The sequence below is a fragment of the Marmota monax genome, unplaced genomic scaffold (genome assembly GCF_021218885.2).
Source record: "Marmota monax isolate L192 unplaced genomic scaffold, Marmota_monax_Labrador192_F-V1.1 WCK01_AAM20220418_F8-fsc00008, whole genome shotgun sequence".
Classification (NCBI taxonomy): Eukaryota; Metazoa; Chordata; class Mammalia; order Rodentia; family Sciuridae; genus Marmota; species Marmota monax.
The window spans coordinates 10,491,250-10,507,454 of NW_026694432.1; the positions used below are offsets into that span (position 1 = coordinate 10,491,250).

Sequence of the window (16,205 nt, forward strand, 5' to 3'; positions counted from 1 at the left end):
GAAAGTCACTGTTAAGGGCTAAGAATGTAGCTCAGTGGTAGACCACTTTGCCTAGTGTGCACAAAGCCCTTGGTTCAATCTCTAGCACTGCGAAGCAAGAGAGAGAGAGAGAGAGAGAGAATTGCTATTAAAATTAGTGAATGTCTCCAACTACACATGACTAATAAATACATAAAAATATGATCAGTATCATTAGCCATAAATAAAGTATAAATCAAAACCACAAAGATAACTCCTACTGGGATGGCTATAATAAAAAAGACATACAGTGGGGTTAGTGAGGATGTAGACAAACTGGAACCCTCACACACTTCTTGCAGAATGTGAAATGGTACAGCTACTTTGGTTCCTCAAAAGGCTAAACACAGGCTACCATATGGTCTAGTAATTCTATTCTAGGTATATTACTTGAGAGAACTAAATATGAGTCCAGACAAAAACTTGTAAATCAATGTTCACAGGAGCATTAACAGCCAAGAAGAATATTCAGCAACAAAGAGAAATGAAATACTGATACATGCTACAACATGGATGAACCTTAAAAACATTTGCTAAGTGAAAGAAGTCAGTTATTTAAACAAACAAACAAAAAAAAGGTGCAGTGGCACACACCTGTGCCAGTGACTTAGAACACTGTTATAGGAGGATTACAAGTTCAAAGCCAGCCTTGGCAACTTAACAAGACCCTGTCTCAAAAATAAAAAATTCAAAGTGCTGGGAATGTAGCTCAGAAGAAGTCAGTTACAAAGGATCACATATTATATGACTCCATTTTTATGGGATATCCAGAACAGGCAAATCTATAGGGACACAAAGTAGATTGGTGTGCCTACAAGTAAGCAGAGCCTATAGGGAGACTAGAGGTAATGGCTAGGGGGAACAGGGTTTCTTTGAGGGTGACAAAATGTTGTAAAAATGATTGTGGTGATGTTTGTACAACTATGTTACTATACTAAATGTTACTCAATAGCATACTTTCAATGGGTGGCTTATATGACATTAATTAAATCTCAAAAAAGTTATTTCAAAAATTAGTAGATGATCAGCAGGCATGGTGGCAGATGCCTATAATCCCAGCGTCGTGGGAGCTCAGGCAGGAGGATCACAAGTTAAAAGCCAGCCTCAGCAACTTAGCAAGATCCTAAGCAATTTAGTGAGGCCCTGTTTCCAAAAAGGGGTGGAGCTGGGGATGTGATTTAGTTTTAAACACCCCTGGATTCAATCCCTGGTACAAAAAAAAAAATAGTGGATGTTCAAAAATTTAAAACAGAATTCCAGTCATAGATGAACAGAATACTTTTTATTTTATTTATTTTTATGTGGTGCCAAGGATCAAACCCAGTACCTCACACATGCTAGGCAAGTAATCTACCACTGAGTTACAACTGCAGCCCCGGACAGTCAAATTTTGAGAGACCAAGTCTATCCTAACCTAGGCCAATCAATCCCAATCCCCAAGTATCAATAAGCAAGGAAAACTCAATTCCCTTAGTTTCTAGATGGCTTTAACAAAAGGAATAAATTACACTTAAGTTCTTGAAATAAGAATCTGAGCCCAAGGAGACTTTAAAGATTACTTAGCTCTAATGCACTTGGTTTACATATGAGAAAATCATTGCCTAAAGAAGTTAAGTAACTTGTGTAAGATCGTTTAGTGCAGAAGTGTCAAGAATTGAGTCCAAGTAACTATCTCCTTATTCCCAGTTGTGCTTTTTCCCTCTACAAGGCTTCTATGCTTGATGGGTCAAAATGACATATTATCAACAATATTAAACAGTAAAAAAAAAAAAAATCCTTCAACAAAAGAAAATAACCAAGGATTGTGATATAGCATTCTTTGATATCCACAGAAAACTTGATTCAGAAAGGCTTTCCTCTAAGACTATGTATTAGAAGGAAACACAAGCAGCTCAATTTCCTTGACCCAAACTATGTTGAGTGCAACACATAGGTCAGAGGAGAAAGTTATGAAGAGAAAGAATGTTTTTTACCCTCATCTACAATTACTAAAACATACAGGGGAAATGATGCTACCCTGATAGCTTTGATGCTTCCATGAATTGATAAGTCTCTCAACTGTAAGAGGGGAATTCCACATGGATTCAACAGCCAAATTTCTCTTTGAGAAAAAGTCTAACACTAAAAAACAGACTATAGCTGCCCTAGACTTTTCACTCTGAGAAGATCTGGGCTCAACTGGAAGGAGCAGAGTGGAAGCCAGGAATCCCTACTGGAATGAGCAGAGTGAGAAGAGGAGTGAAGGGTAAGTCTCTTAGCAGATAAGAATTCTATCATCTGTTTTGAGAATTCCCTAAATTTTAGACTCTACTGATAATATCAGTCAACAATATTAATAGAGGGTTCCCTGAGGATGAGGATGATTCTAAAATACACGAGAGTAGCTTTTAAGTAGCTTTACTTAAAAGGCAGGCACTAGGGTGTAGTGAATAGAGAATCCAGAGTAAAGCTCAAATCCAAATGAAGGAGCAAACTTTTGGTGGGGGTTTAGGTGCATTTAGAGTAAAACCAAGCCCTGAATAATCAGAGCCAGGCAGAGAGACAGCCAGGAATCACCACCATAGGGCCACACTTAGGAAGCAAAAGCAACCCTCCTTTTCTCAGCCTCTAACCAGCACCCTTTGTCAGTTGCTTTGATTAAACTCTGTTACCAAGGTCTTCTGACATTTCCCACTGACATGAAGAAGCTAAGAGCTGCAAAAGTCCAGTGTTTGGGGATTGGTGAACTATCCTGTGTGGCCATGGTGGAGGCTGCACAGCAAACAGTGCGTGGACTCATTAGTGTTACCATCTGTTCAACTAAAACCTACAATACACAGAGAACAGTTGGAAACGGCAGTGAGTATTTAGAGTTTAAAAACTTTTGGTGGTGTATCTAGAATTCTAACTGAAATTCCAGGAAGGCTAGTGCTTTCTAGATTATATATATGAATAAAAATGCAAAGATTATTCCATCTGCTAGGTTAAATATTTGCCTTTCCTTTACAGATACTAACCCCTTAAGTCAACAGGAACTAATCAGAGAAAGCATTTCTCCTCGTCCTGAGAAGCACATATTTGAACTTTTTTTTTTTTTAACATTCTCTAAAGACACTCTTTATCAGCTACCAGGCCCTAGAAATATAGTACAGATAACTTTAAAAGAGCTCATTAGAACTCTAGATTTTTCTTTTTAATGATTCTGCCATGATAAACAGAATTCTTAGGTTTGTGGGCTTGCATTCTTAATTAGATTGTTATATATTTCAGTTGCTTCTATCCTTAACAAATCTTTTTTAAGAATGGATCAATTCTGTTGTCAATTAATAAAGAGTTATTTACTATTCCAGAACACAATGTGGTGTTTCCCAAAGGGATATTTAGAAACTCAAGAGATTCCAGATCAACTAAATCTAGAACTTGGGGGGCTTAATTGGTTTTAACCTTACATTGGTCTCTCTGCCAAACACAACATTAATTTGGGTATACCTAGACAGCCAAGCAAGGGATGCCCAAGTTGCAAAAAACAGATCTTGATCTCTAATTCTCAGTTCCTTAATTCAAAGAATTCCAACTTAGAGCAATGATTCTGATTAGCAGTGAACCTCTTTCTAAAATTCCCAAAATGAAAAAATACTATTGGAATTGTAAGGCTGCCAGCCTGAGAAGAGATGAAAAATAGCCAAGGGTTTAAGTAAAGCTCTGGCTGGCCTCCAATTTCTAACAAAGCTATGATGTGTTCCTCCAGCTTTTCCTTTCCCAGGGCCTCCTGTCAACACACAGCACTGAGGCAGAGGCCCAACAGGCAGCACCAGCTACAAATGAGCAGCAGGAAGTCAGAGCATCTGAATTCAACTACAATGTTTAGGGAACAAGCTTAAGGCAGGATCAGTTCAGTTCTCCCAATTGTTAGGTATGAAAGGAGAGTTAAGTGGGGGAATGTTTAGTAGAATAACCTATTGATTTTGATTCTGATTGGAAGATTCATGATTGAGCTTTAGCTCCACACCTCACTAGTTGTATGATCTTGGAAAAGTCACTTCACTTCGCTAATTCTCACTCTCCTTAGTTGTGAAAACTGAGGGTATAAAATACTTTTATCGTGCGTGTGTGTGTGTGTATACTATAATATATATATATACGTATACACACACAAGATAAAAGTATTTTATACTGTTTTCACACGTATATATATATATACACACACATATATGTGTGTGTGTGATATATATATCACACACACACACTCTCTCTCATATATATATATATATATATATATATATATATATATATATATATATATATATATATAAATTGAACCCAGGGGTGCTTAACCACTAAGCCACATCTCCAGCTCTTTTTATTCTGAGAGTCTCACTAAGTTGCTTAGGGCCTCACTAAGTTGCTGAGGGTAGCTTGGAATTCAAGATCCTCCTGCCTCAGCCTACTAAACTGCTGGGAATACAGGTATGTGCCACCACACCCAGCAATATTTTTATCTTCTTTGGGATTATTGAAGGATCAAGTCAGATCCATTGTACTATCAAAATGTTATTTATTCAAGTCAACAAATAATTACTGGGCACTTCTCATAGCGTAGTACTTGACAGAGAAAATAGTATAATACTGCCCCAACCCTCCATAAACACTCTAAAAGAGGAGATGGATAGGCGAACACACAAGCATTTCTTCAAATGCCATGGAACAGAGATGGAATTGCAATTAAAATAGGCTAAGAGATGGAAGTCAGAGTCTCTGGAAGGTTATACTGGAGCTCATCCTTAAAGGGTAAATGGGCAATGGCCAGCAGGAGAGGCTGGTAAGTGAATTCTAAGGAGAGAGAAATAAACAAAGAGGTGTGAAAGTACATAAGGTTTAAGGAGCATTGAATTGTCCCTTTGGCTAGAGTACAGGCTACACAGGGAAATCTACTTGGAAATAAAACTGAATAGGTAGGTGGGAACAGGTTGTGAAGAGTTCTGCATAGTAACAGAGTTAGGTACCAGCAACTAGAGGCAACTGGTAGCCACTGAAGCAATTTACAGAGCGGAACAGACATTTTCCCCCTCTTTCTCCTTCTTTGTCCTGAAACTATAAAAATAAGATATAATGTGTGCCTTCCGATTACAATCTGGCAAAAAGACATAATGTATATAAAAAGCTATAACAGGGGCTGGAGATATAGCTCAGTTGGTTGAGTGCTTGCCTAGCATGTATAAGGCCCTGGGTTCAATCCCTAGCACCATTAAAGGGGGAAAAAAAAAAGCTATAACAGAAGTACATAAGGAACATGCATAAGTATACAAAGAAAAGGGTAGTAGATCCCACATGTAGGGTCACCAAACTATTTGAGGAGGTGTTAATTTAGTGTTATACGGTCAGAATAGACTTTGGAAATGTATTCCAAGCAGAGAGAGAAGCCGAACAAAGATACAGAGCCATTAAACAGCATGCCTATACATAGTTCAGCAAAAGCTTAAGGAATGAGGGGAATTTGGCACTATGAGCCTGGAAAGGTAGGCAGAGCCAGGCATTGCAGGTTAAGAACACATGTTACAGACTTTGGGCTGTGTGAATTGTAAATTTCAGTGTGCCTCTGTCTAGCAGCATGGCCTTAAATAAGTTGTATTCAACCTCACTTTCCTCACAGATAAAAGGGGGGGTGTTAATAGAACCTATAGAAGAAGGTCACTGAAGTATTAAATGAGATAATTCACATAAAGGACTTGGTATAAAATATCTGATTTGAGCTGGGCGTGGTGGTGCACACCTGTAATCCCAGCAGCTTGGGAGGCTGAGATAGGAGGATCGCGAGTTCAAAGCCATCCTCAGCAACAGCAAGGCATTAAGCAACTCAGTGAGACCCTGTCTCTAAATAAAATACAAAATAGGGCTGGGGATGTGGGTCAGTGGTTGAGTGCCCCTGAGTTCAATCCCTGGTACCAAAAACAGCAAAGTCTAACTTGCAGGAAGCCCTCTATAAACTATTACTACTATTATCATTATAGAACACTTAGTTAGAAAACTATTATGATAGTCAAGACAAGAGATAAAGAAGCCCTGGACAAGAGCAGAGGTGATGAATATGGAGAAGAAAAGACAATGTAAGCTATCTTTCCAAGCTGATGGTGATTAGATTCGGCAAAAAGGGAGAGATTATTGACAGTATTAAATCAAATATGATTCTGCATTCCTAACTTGGGAATCTAGGTACATGAATGAAAATATTTAACAATTTAGGATGTGTCAAATATAAGGTATGCCTGAGTAACATCCAGATGCATGTGTCAAGTACACTGTGAGAAATACACGTCTTTGGATTGGACAAGAATACAGGAAAAGGCTCTCTAGTTGCCTCTTTATCCAGGTCTTTCAGTTTGAAACTAAAGTCTAAAGACTTTTATTTTCAGGGCCCACTAAACAAGTGTATGTAACCATCTCCTGGGCCAGAGTTTACTGAACTACAGGAAGACCACTAACCCAAGGAGGAAAAGAAACCCCCAACCAATCAGATTTTCTGTTTGTGCCTTTAGGACCATGCCACTTCAGGGATGTATCTTATCACAGCTCACCACAAATGAGCAGTGAGAGAAATGAATGCAGGGGACCCCCAAAAAGAGACAGAGAGGAGCTGCTGGCAAATTTTGGTTTCATAAAGTTCCATTGCATCTAGACATCAGACTCTAAGAGATCATCCTATATCCACTTTGACTTGTGCTTCTTTGCATTCCAGCAATCAAAATATCCCTATGACTAAAACAGATGAGACTGCTTAAGAATACAGAGAACAAAACAAGAAAATGGTCAAAGTTAGGACTCTGGGGAACAGCAAATGGAAGTCAGAGATGAATAAAGCCAGTGAAAGAAGCAGAAAAAAGGCATTCACACAGGGAGGAGGAAATTCAGGAAAAAGCAATGTCCTAGAAGTCAATATATAAGAGAAGGTTTCAAGGGATAGACAACAGTGTCCAGTGCTAAAGAGAAATCAAATAAGAGGAAGATAAAATTTGGCCACTAGATTTGGCAATTAAGAGATCACTTCTGACCCTTCCCAGCAGTGGGAATTATTAGAACTCACAAATTTTATTTTCAGATCCTACTGCCACCACAGTGTCTCTGCCTTGATTTTTTAAATAACTTTATTTATTTATTTGTTTGTTTATTTTTATGTGGTGCTGAGGATTGAACCCAGTGCCTCACATGTGCTAGGTAAGCTCTTTACCACTGAGTCACAACCCCAGCCCTCTGCCTTGATTTTAATAATAAAATCTTCTCAACTCTAGTCATTCTGGGAATGTTCTATATCTTGATTTACAGGGTGGTAAAATTCTTATAAAAATCCATCAATGGAACATTTACGATTTATATACTTTAGAGAGAAAACAAAGTCCCTTCTGTCCCATCCTTACATAGTAATCAGCTTTAAAAATAAAGAAAAGGGTTTATAAAATAATTTTTAAAGTTAGGAGCAAAGTGTTCTTAGAATCCCAGGAATCATCACCTGGTATCCTCCATCACAGTCTTCTGAGGTAATAGCATGTAATGCTACTGTTCTCACACTGTTATGACTAAGGAGGAGGAAGGGAGTAAGAGAGGGAGGGAAGGAGGGAGGGGACAAGGAAGGTGGGTGACGGAGGGAGGGAGGCGGGGGAGGAGGGAGTTAGTCTGTCACATGTGAATCTTCATGGACCCAAGCACACAGTGAGCAATCTGAATCATCTGAGAGAAAGATAGATGCAGCTCAAGAACAGTTTGAGGTGCTAAGGCAGCATACAGACATTGAGTCCTACCTTCATCAAGTGCTTATTGACCCATTTGGTGAATGTTTTCTTCTGAACCCGGTCCCGCTCATCTGCAAAGCAAACAAAAGACACTGATTTAGTACCATGCAATCAACAAGTTCTCACACCCCTGCTTTGCTCACACTCTGGTTCTTCCAGGACCACATAAGAGTTGACTTTACCCACAGAACCATGAGATGGTGCCTTCTTGTTAGGAATGCTTGGCCTTCCTCTTTGGTCCTGACCATGTTATTGATTTTAGACAGAATCACTTATCTCAAAATCCACTTGAGCAGGGAACAGAATGATTCCCTCAATAAGTCCCAGAAGGCCAAAGCTGTGAATACCACCAAAAGAAGGGGTAGAGTGGGATATTACATTGCAGTGGTTAAATCTTACTCTTCAGCCAGGTTTGGGGGCGCATGCCTGTAATCCCAGCGACTCAGGAGGCTGAGGCAGAAGGATCAAAAGTTCAAAGCCAGCCTCAGCAACTAGCAAAGCACTTAACAGCTTAGTGAGACCCTGTCTGTAAATGAAATACAAAGAAGGGCTGGGGATGCGGCTCAGTGGTGAAGCAGCTCAGTGGTTAAGTGCTCCTGAGCTCAATCCCCAGTACAAAAAAAAAAAACTTCCTTGTCATACATCAATCTGCCTGAGCAAGGCTGTACTGCCTCTCTCCCCTACCCCCGTACTTCCTCCATTCCACTTCCCTCACCAACCACTACAAGCAGCCAACTTTTCCTTGCCCATCTCTTCCCTCCCTTTCTTCTTTTTTTTTTGGCGGGGGGTGATATTTATTTATTTATTTTTGCTTTACAATTCTTAATACACCATTATATCATAATTTATCATTTCTCTGATTATATATAAGGTATGTTGACTCTTCTCATAAGTCTTACAGAGGCAAACTCCCCCTTTCTCATTTTTTCACCTCTTTAATAAAAATATGACTGTCAATATTTGACAATGACTGCTCCACAGAGGCTGTCCTGCTAAGGACTCATTTTCTCCCACCCCAATTCCCCAGAGCCACTTTCAGAACACTGAGCCATTAGCCCTGTTCCTTTTCTACTTATTTGAAACTCACACCATCCCCTATACCATCTTGTTCAAATCACCCTTGGTGTCGTTGGTCACTTCCTCTTGCCCATCCCCTTCTTTACAGGAAATCCACCTTAACCTTCCTTGACAACTTGTTTCACATTTTTTATTTCCATATAAACATCACACACAGGCTGACAATGCATCCAAGCATACATGGCTACACTGAATTTGATCTGTAATTCACATCCAGCCACCACACTGCCATGCTCTAAGCCTTATTCCTTCTCCAAACATAACTATTAAGCAGCAGTCACCTTTATCAATCTCTTATTCCCCCATTCTCATCTTCAGCCACTCCATCCTTACTCTACCCTTCATTGAAAACTTCTGTGGTTATCCAGTCTGTGCTAGACAGCATGGCTAGCCACTCAAAGCTGCTCTCACCAGGAGCTCTCACGTTCATGATAACAACCTTCAAACTTGAATTACCGCCATTGCTTGATTCTTTCATTTCTTTCCCAAGTCAGAGAACATTTCAGAAGAAATCTGCAGCAGTATATAAATCTGGTTTACTGGTTATTCACACAAACGTTAGTGAGGTTCTTTCTCCCTACTGCCCAGCCATTCTCTTCTTACAGATTTCCTAGTTAAAAGGCACATAGCACCATTTCCAAACAGCGCCAACACACTCTCTCCAACCCCGGTGAATTCACTTATCCACCTATTTTGCTGAGTTTGTAACCAATCGGTAAGCACTTCCTCAATTTTGTCTTTGGTTTTTTATCTTTACTTTGAATCCTTCACTGTTATGCAAGGAACAATTCTCTTCCTACTATGGACCACAGAAATATGAGATGGACATTACAAGTTATCCAGTTTAATTCCTTGCTGATAACATGAATCCCTTCAACAACAAAGAATCTTGCATTCAGGGTTGAAAGGTCTGTCCAAATCTTACATTTATCTATAATATTCTTGAGATAGTGGAGAATCTACTACCTTGTAAAGCAATATACCAATTTATTAGTTTTATAAAGTGGCATAATTGTCTTCCTTATAAATTTTACCTACTGGCTCTCATTTGAGACTGTTAGGACTTTAAGTCTAATTATTTTTCACTTAATAGGTTTTCAAGTACTTGAAGCCAAGATTCTTATTAGATTTAACCAATCATGCCAACCTATTTTTATCTTTTTAGATGCTGATTAAGTTATCTGATTTCATCATAATCCTTTTCAGGCCCATTTCAACTCCAGACTGAATCAGAACCAGCTTGCAACTAGTCTCATCTAAATACTGGACACTCATACTATTTATTTTCAGTGCATGACATATTATTTCTCTTCCTCCCCGCCTCTCCCAATGCTACTTATCCAACTTCTTCATTCATTCATTTATCCTTTGGATAAATCTTTATTACAAAAGATCCCAAGAGTTGACAAAAATAGCTCAGCTGGAAGACTGGTAGACTGAAAATAGTTCCCTTAGACTCTGGTTACAGAAATATTACATCATAATTTCTATCTTTCAAAAGAGATGATAAGTATAACAAAAGAAAGAAATGCTTCAATGCCACCTGATAAGTGTTATAATAGGTAAGCACAGAGTGTGGTTTGGCGTACCTGAGTAGGAAAGAGAAATGACTAGTGAAAAGAGCTAGTGAAAGTTTCCTAGGAGTTACTCTAACTAATCATAAAAAATGACTATCCAGGAATCTCAGGAGGTAGAGGCAGGAGGATTGCAATTTAGAGATGAGCCTTAGCAACTTAGGGAGACCCTGTCTCACAATAAAAAAATAAACAAATGGCCAGGGATGTGGCTCAACGGTTAATGCCCCCTAGGTTAAATCCCTGGTACCGCCCCCAAAAAAAGTTAACCAGAAAAAGAAGGGCAAGGATAAAGAGGATAAAGTTACTACATGAAATTACATATAATACAAATTCATGGAGACAAAGAGCTATGTTCAGAAAACTGCACAGAAGTAAGGACGGTTGAAGTGGAGATATTAAGTAGTTGATGAGACTCAAACTAGGTAGGATGACATGAGCCAAATGTTGACCTTTTATGTCTAGATAAGGAGCCCAAACTGTATCCTATACATAAAAGGAAGAACTGAAAGGTTTTAAATAGCAGAATAAGAGGTCAGATTTGTATTTGAGAAAAATTACTTTGGCTGCATTTCCCAACTACTTCAGTTCCCAATAGTCTCTTTGTCCTTCAATTTTTTTAATGATATTTACTGTGCTAATCACTCATTCAGCACTTACATAATTAGACTTCTGAGCTTTTAATATGCTTATTCTTATATCATTAATGAGATCATTAACTCCTTGAAGAAAGAGGCCATGCTTTACTTTTTTGTGTCTCCCACAACTTCTAACAGCTAAAGTTTGACACAGAAAGAACTTAATAAACAAACAAAAGCTTTCCTGTTAGCCAACACATGATTAAAAGATTGGCTAAAGAAACACACAAAATAAAATTGGACCTGAATCACTTAAAATAATCCAGTTTGATATGTAAAACCCCTAAGGCCCCAATAAATATCAGTTGTGTGCTAGAACCTTCAGCCATGATGGAAAAATCAGAGCTAACTCCAAGTTTTATGCCCAACATTTTCACAATACCCGACCCACTCTGCTTCATTATACTAATTACCCACATAACCAAGAACTGTCTTATTCTAGTTTTACAAAGTTCTCTCTCTAAAGACACAGTATTCTTTTTTGCTTTTTTTCCTTAGAATTTCTCCTATAGCGGCTGGGGTTATAGCTCAGTAGTAGAGTGCTAGCCCAGCACTCTGAGGACCTGGGCTCATCCCCACAGAGGGGATGGGGCGTGTTGTTTGTTCTACAACAATTATAGGTATTTTTTGTAACAGATCAAACAATTCACAGATGGAAAAGAAACCAGTTAACAGCTTTTCTTTTAAACTAGTCGGTATTTTTAAGAGGTAGAATTCATTTGATTTCTTTTTAGTCCATGGCCTTGTTTGTTTTAGACCTGAGATATGAGTGACAAATTGAATCTTTTTCTGATCATCTACCAAGTCGTTCCATCATTCCATGAAGATAATGCTCTAGAGAGCCTCAAGGTCTTATATCAGTCATGCTTCCTAAAGCTAAATAACTAACTTTCAATTTGGAAGGAAAAGGATCAAAGTACTTTTTCTAAATATATTTATTAAAGGCAACATGATTGCAAGCCCTTCTCAAGATGAGCTAGATTCCTAGAACTGAGCTGTAAATTCTTTATAAAAGGATTTTATAGAACTCTTTTGCCCTGAAAAGCTAGAGGATCCTTTCTTAGGATCCTACATTGACAAGCCCATCAATAACATGATAGCTCTTTTCTGATTTATACATTATGACAGAGGATATTAGAGGGTCTGAAGTTTTACATTTTAATGTTTTAGCAAGCCAGGTGTGGTGGCACACACCTGTAATCCCAGGAAGCTGAGGCAGGAAGATAGCAAGTTCAACAACTTAGTGAGGCCCTAAGCAACTTAGTATATACCTTCTCTCAAAATAAAAAATAAAAAAGGGCTGTGGATGTAGCTCAGTGGTAAAGCATCCTGGGATTCTATCCCAGTACCCCCTGCCCCAAAAAATGTTTTAAAAATTTTAGCAAGGAATTTCACTAGGAAAACCAAGAAGCAACTTTACCTATTATACACATCTTCAGAATGCGCCAAACAGTTCAGACTTTCAAATTATTTAATAAATTTTAGGTTTGTCAGACTAATACAATTCCAGTCCCAGCTAAGATCCCCTACCTAACACTGAAGGTAGGACTTACAGAAAGTACTCTCTTGTGAGAGGAAAACAGTCAAAGAAAGGGTGAAATTTCTTTTAACGTTTCTTGTTCTCTTCACCACTAAAGGTTATGAAATGATAACAAAGAGACCCACTATTCCACTGAGAAATTCTTAGATCTAATACTTCAGGCACTGATGGCTTATCAATCATTTAATGGTTACCAAATTATAAGCCTTTAATTAGAAGATTTAATATTGTTTCCAACTTTATTAAAACTACCACAACAAGTCTCCAGACTCTGGGCCACAAATAACTACTCTAATTTTCTTTATTTTGATTTTACTTGAAGATTTGTCTCTCCCTATAACCTAAGTCTGTCCTTCCACCTAACACATGGAACCCACCATTCCCTTCTCTTCAGAAACATTAATCCAAAAATTATCCACTGACCTGTATATCTTCAATTTCTCCCTCTCCACCAGTTCTCTCTCCCAGGCTTCCTGAGCAAGTGTAATGACAATGCTCAGACTCTATTTCTTGCCTCCTACTCACCCATGGGGCTATGGCTTATAGCCCCACAAATTCACTGTGAGTGCTCTTTCCACAGTCACCTAACCTAGTGGCAATTAAAGTGATCCATCTCACTTTAATTCTCTATGGCTGAAGAGATCATTCCTTCATCTTTTAAACATTCTCCTTTTTGAATCTGATACTCTGTTCTACCTTAGTTTTCCTGCTTTTTTGGTTGTTCCCTCTCTTCTGCCCACTCCTGAAACGTTTACTCATCCTTAAACTACTACAGAATAAGAAGAAAAGAGGTCTATTAAAATAATGGACCCAAGAACCAAGACTTCATGGATGGGCTTGAAAAGGGACATTCATGAATCACTAAAATTATATGCAAAGCTTTTGGTGTTATGGGAGAAGAAGAAGAAATCTGGAACTTTAAAAACGAAACAAAACATAAAAACCACCAAGATAGGAATGCCTGTTCTCTACCTTCTCCCAGAATGGTTGAATCTACTCCCATGGTTTCAACTATAACCTACAGGCTGATAATTCTCAAATCCATCCCTTCAGCTCAGGGCCAAACACCACTCTCATAAAATTACCTCTAAAATGTTGGGTTTGTCTCAAACTCAACTTTTTTTTTTCTCTCTCTCTCTTTTTTCTGGCGGGGGAGGGGGTACCAGGGATTGAACTCAGGGGCACTTAACCACTGAGCCACATCCCCAGCCCTATTTTTTATTTTATTTAGAGACAGGGTCTCACTGAGTTGCTTAGCACCTTGTTTTGCTGAGGCTGGCTTTGAACTTCCCACCTTCCTGCCTCAGCTTCCCAAGAAGCTAGGATTACAGGCGTGCGCCACGCCTGGCTACTCAAACTCACCTTCTCTAAAAACAATCTCTTGGGCTAAAAGTGCAGCTCCATATAGAGTGCAAAGCCCTGGGTTCAATCCTTAACACCATTAAAAACAAAACAAAAACCTTTCTAAGAGCCCTGTCAGGAGCCTTTTAGAGTAGAAGGATCAGGAAAAGAGAGACTTAAAATGGCATGTATTATTACAAAACTCAAAAGCTCAGGGGATAAAGCTCAGGGGTAGAGTGCTTACCTAGCACATGTAAGACCCTGGATTCAATCCCTGCCATCTTTAAAAACAAAAGAAAAAGAAAGGAAGAAAGGGAAAGAGGGAATATGGGTGAAGAAAAAATTGAACTCTTTTTGCTTCTAAATGTTACCCCTGCTCTAATGTATCCTTCTCAATACTGCCAACAATATTTCTGGAAAAACTAATCTTGTTACTCTCTACCTTAAAAATCTACAGTGAATCTTTATTCTCCTAATAACATTAGTAGTTAGCATCTACTGAGTACCTAAGTTAGCACTTAGGTGCTAAGCACCTTACATATATTCTTTCTAATGATCAATAGTCCTATAAGTTTAGGTATTAATTTATTAGAAAGATGAAGTCCAGAGAGGGTAAGCATCTTGCCAGAGATCACAAGATAAAAAGAGTCAAATTTGAGCTCAAATCTATCCAATGCCAAAGCCTGATACCTCCATTCAACTTGGGATATAAGAGTCATTATGATTCCTGCCTGCAACTCACTCCTCTCCACTCTTGGGTGAAAACTAACTTCCAACCTTGTTAAAAATTGTTTCCCTAAATGTAGTTTCCTGTGCTTTCTATGCCTGCCTTTGTACATACTGTTCCCTCTGCATGGAATACAACTCCCCTCTTTGACAACTCATTCTCCAGTATTCAATTTAACTATGATTTCCTCCAGGAGCTTTTCCAATCTCCTAGACTCGTTTGTTTAGGTGATTATCCCAGGGATCACTGTTTACTTGTTTCTGTCCTACTCTAAGAAGAACAACTTGCGAATAGTCTTGGCACAAAATGAAAGCTTGCACTGAGGTACAAAGTTCTATGTTCTGATCCAACACATAGGAATGATGAATGATGAACATAGTTCCTTGTGCATCATGAATTATCCAAAAAACAAATGAGAGAAGAGTTTCTGCTTGTTTCCCTGTGGGCCACAGAAAAATCACAAGTTTTTCAAGAAATCCAGAAGTACCTACCACTTGGAAATCTAAAGGGAAATACAGTGATGGAATAGGCCTGTTCCATGACCTCATAAAGTTTACAATTAGTGCAGAGACCAACATGTAAATAATTAATACACCAAGAAAGTAAGATATCAGACACATTGCACAAAATAATACTGATACACAGAATTGATTAATTCTGACAGAGATATAAGAGAAGAGTTCATGGAACGCATGGTGTTTGAGTTAAACCTTGAATTACAATAGGATTTTGGCAGCCCAAAAGGGATTAAGGAATTCCAAACAAGATAAAAGAACAAACAGTGATTTGGAGTACACAGGATGGGTTTCACGAAATATAAATGTAATAGGAATGTTAGTAATGTAATGAAAAAGTAGGGTAGCAAGGTCAGCTAGCTGAGGTCAAAGCACAGAGAACCCAGACAGCTGGAGTAAAGACTATGTACTTAAGTAGACAAAGAGATGACAATGAAATTTTCTCTGTATCATTCCAATTTTAGTATATGTGCTGCCAAAACAAGCACAACAATTAAATTTTCTAAATCAGTGTGCTTTGGAAGACTGACCTGGCACTGAACTGAAGAAAAGCCAGACTATACCAAAGCCACTAACTAACTGGTAAAAGAACCAGTTAGAAGTCTACTGTGATAGACCAAGAAAGAAATCTATGAACCTAAACTAGGGCAGAGGCAACAGGAAAGATAAGAGGCTAAACAGATCTGCATGAAAAGGTACAGGCAGACCCCTATTGACTAGGTGTAGTTAGGATAAGGAAAGGGAGAGTTCAAGATAAGTTTAATATTTCTAGGCAGAGAGAGTGGAAGGAGAGAAATAGCTTGAGATAATGAAAATAGGAGGCATTGATTTGATGGGGTAAGGACAAGGATGTGCTATCGAGATCTTCTTGCAGACAGTTGGGATCTTAAATATAGAGTTCAAAACAGCGGTCAGAATTGAAATACTAATTTGATAGCTGAAGCAATGGCAAGTAGATCAAACAGCCCGTAAAAAACGAATCTTCCTAAATCACCGCTTGGTCTACATCACCCTT

General features: G+C 38.6%; 1 protein-coding gene across 14 annotated transcripts in view; it reads right to left on the reverse strand.

Annotated features, from left to right (window-relative positions):
* The window catches only part of Macf1 (microtubule actin crosslinking factor 1), a 347,832-nt gene that overhangs the window by 213,779 nt on the left and 117,848 nt on the right, over positions 1 to 16,205 (reverse strand). For all 14 annotated transcript variants that reach the window (XM_058570880.1, XM_058570874.1, XM_058570873.1 and 11 more), the window contains one exon: positions 7,788 to 7,849. In XM_058570880.1, coding sequence (XP_058426863.1) covers positions 7,788 to 7,849 — 62 coding nt within the window. The remainder of the gene's footprint in view (positions 1 to 7,787; positions 7,850 to 16,205) is intronic.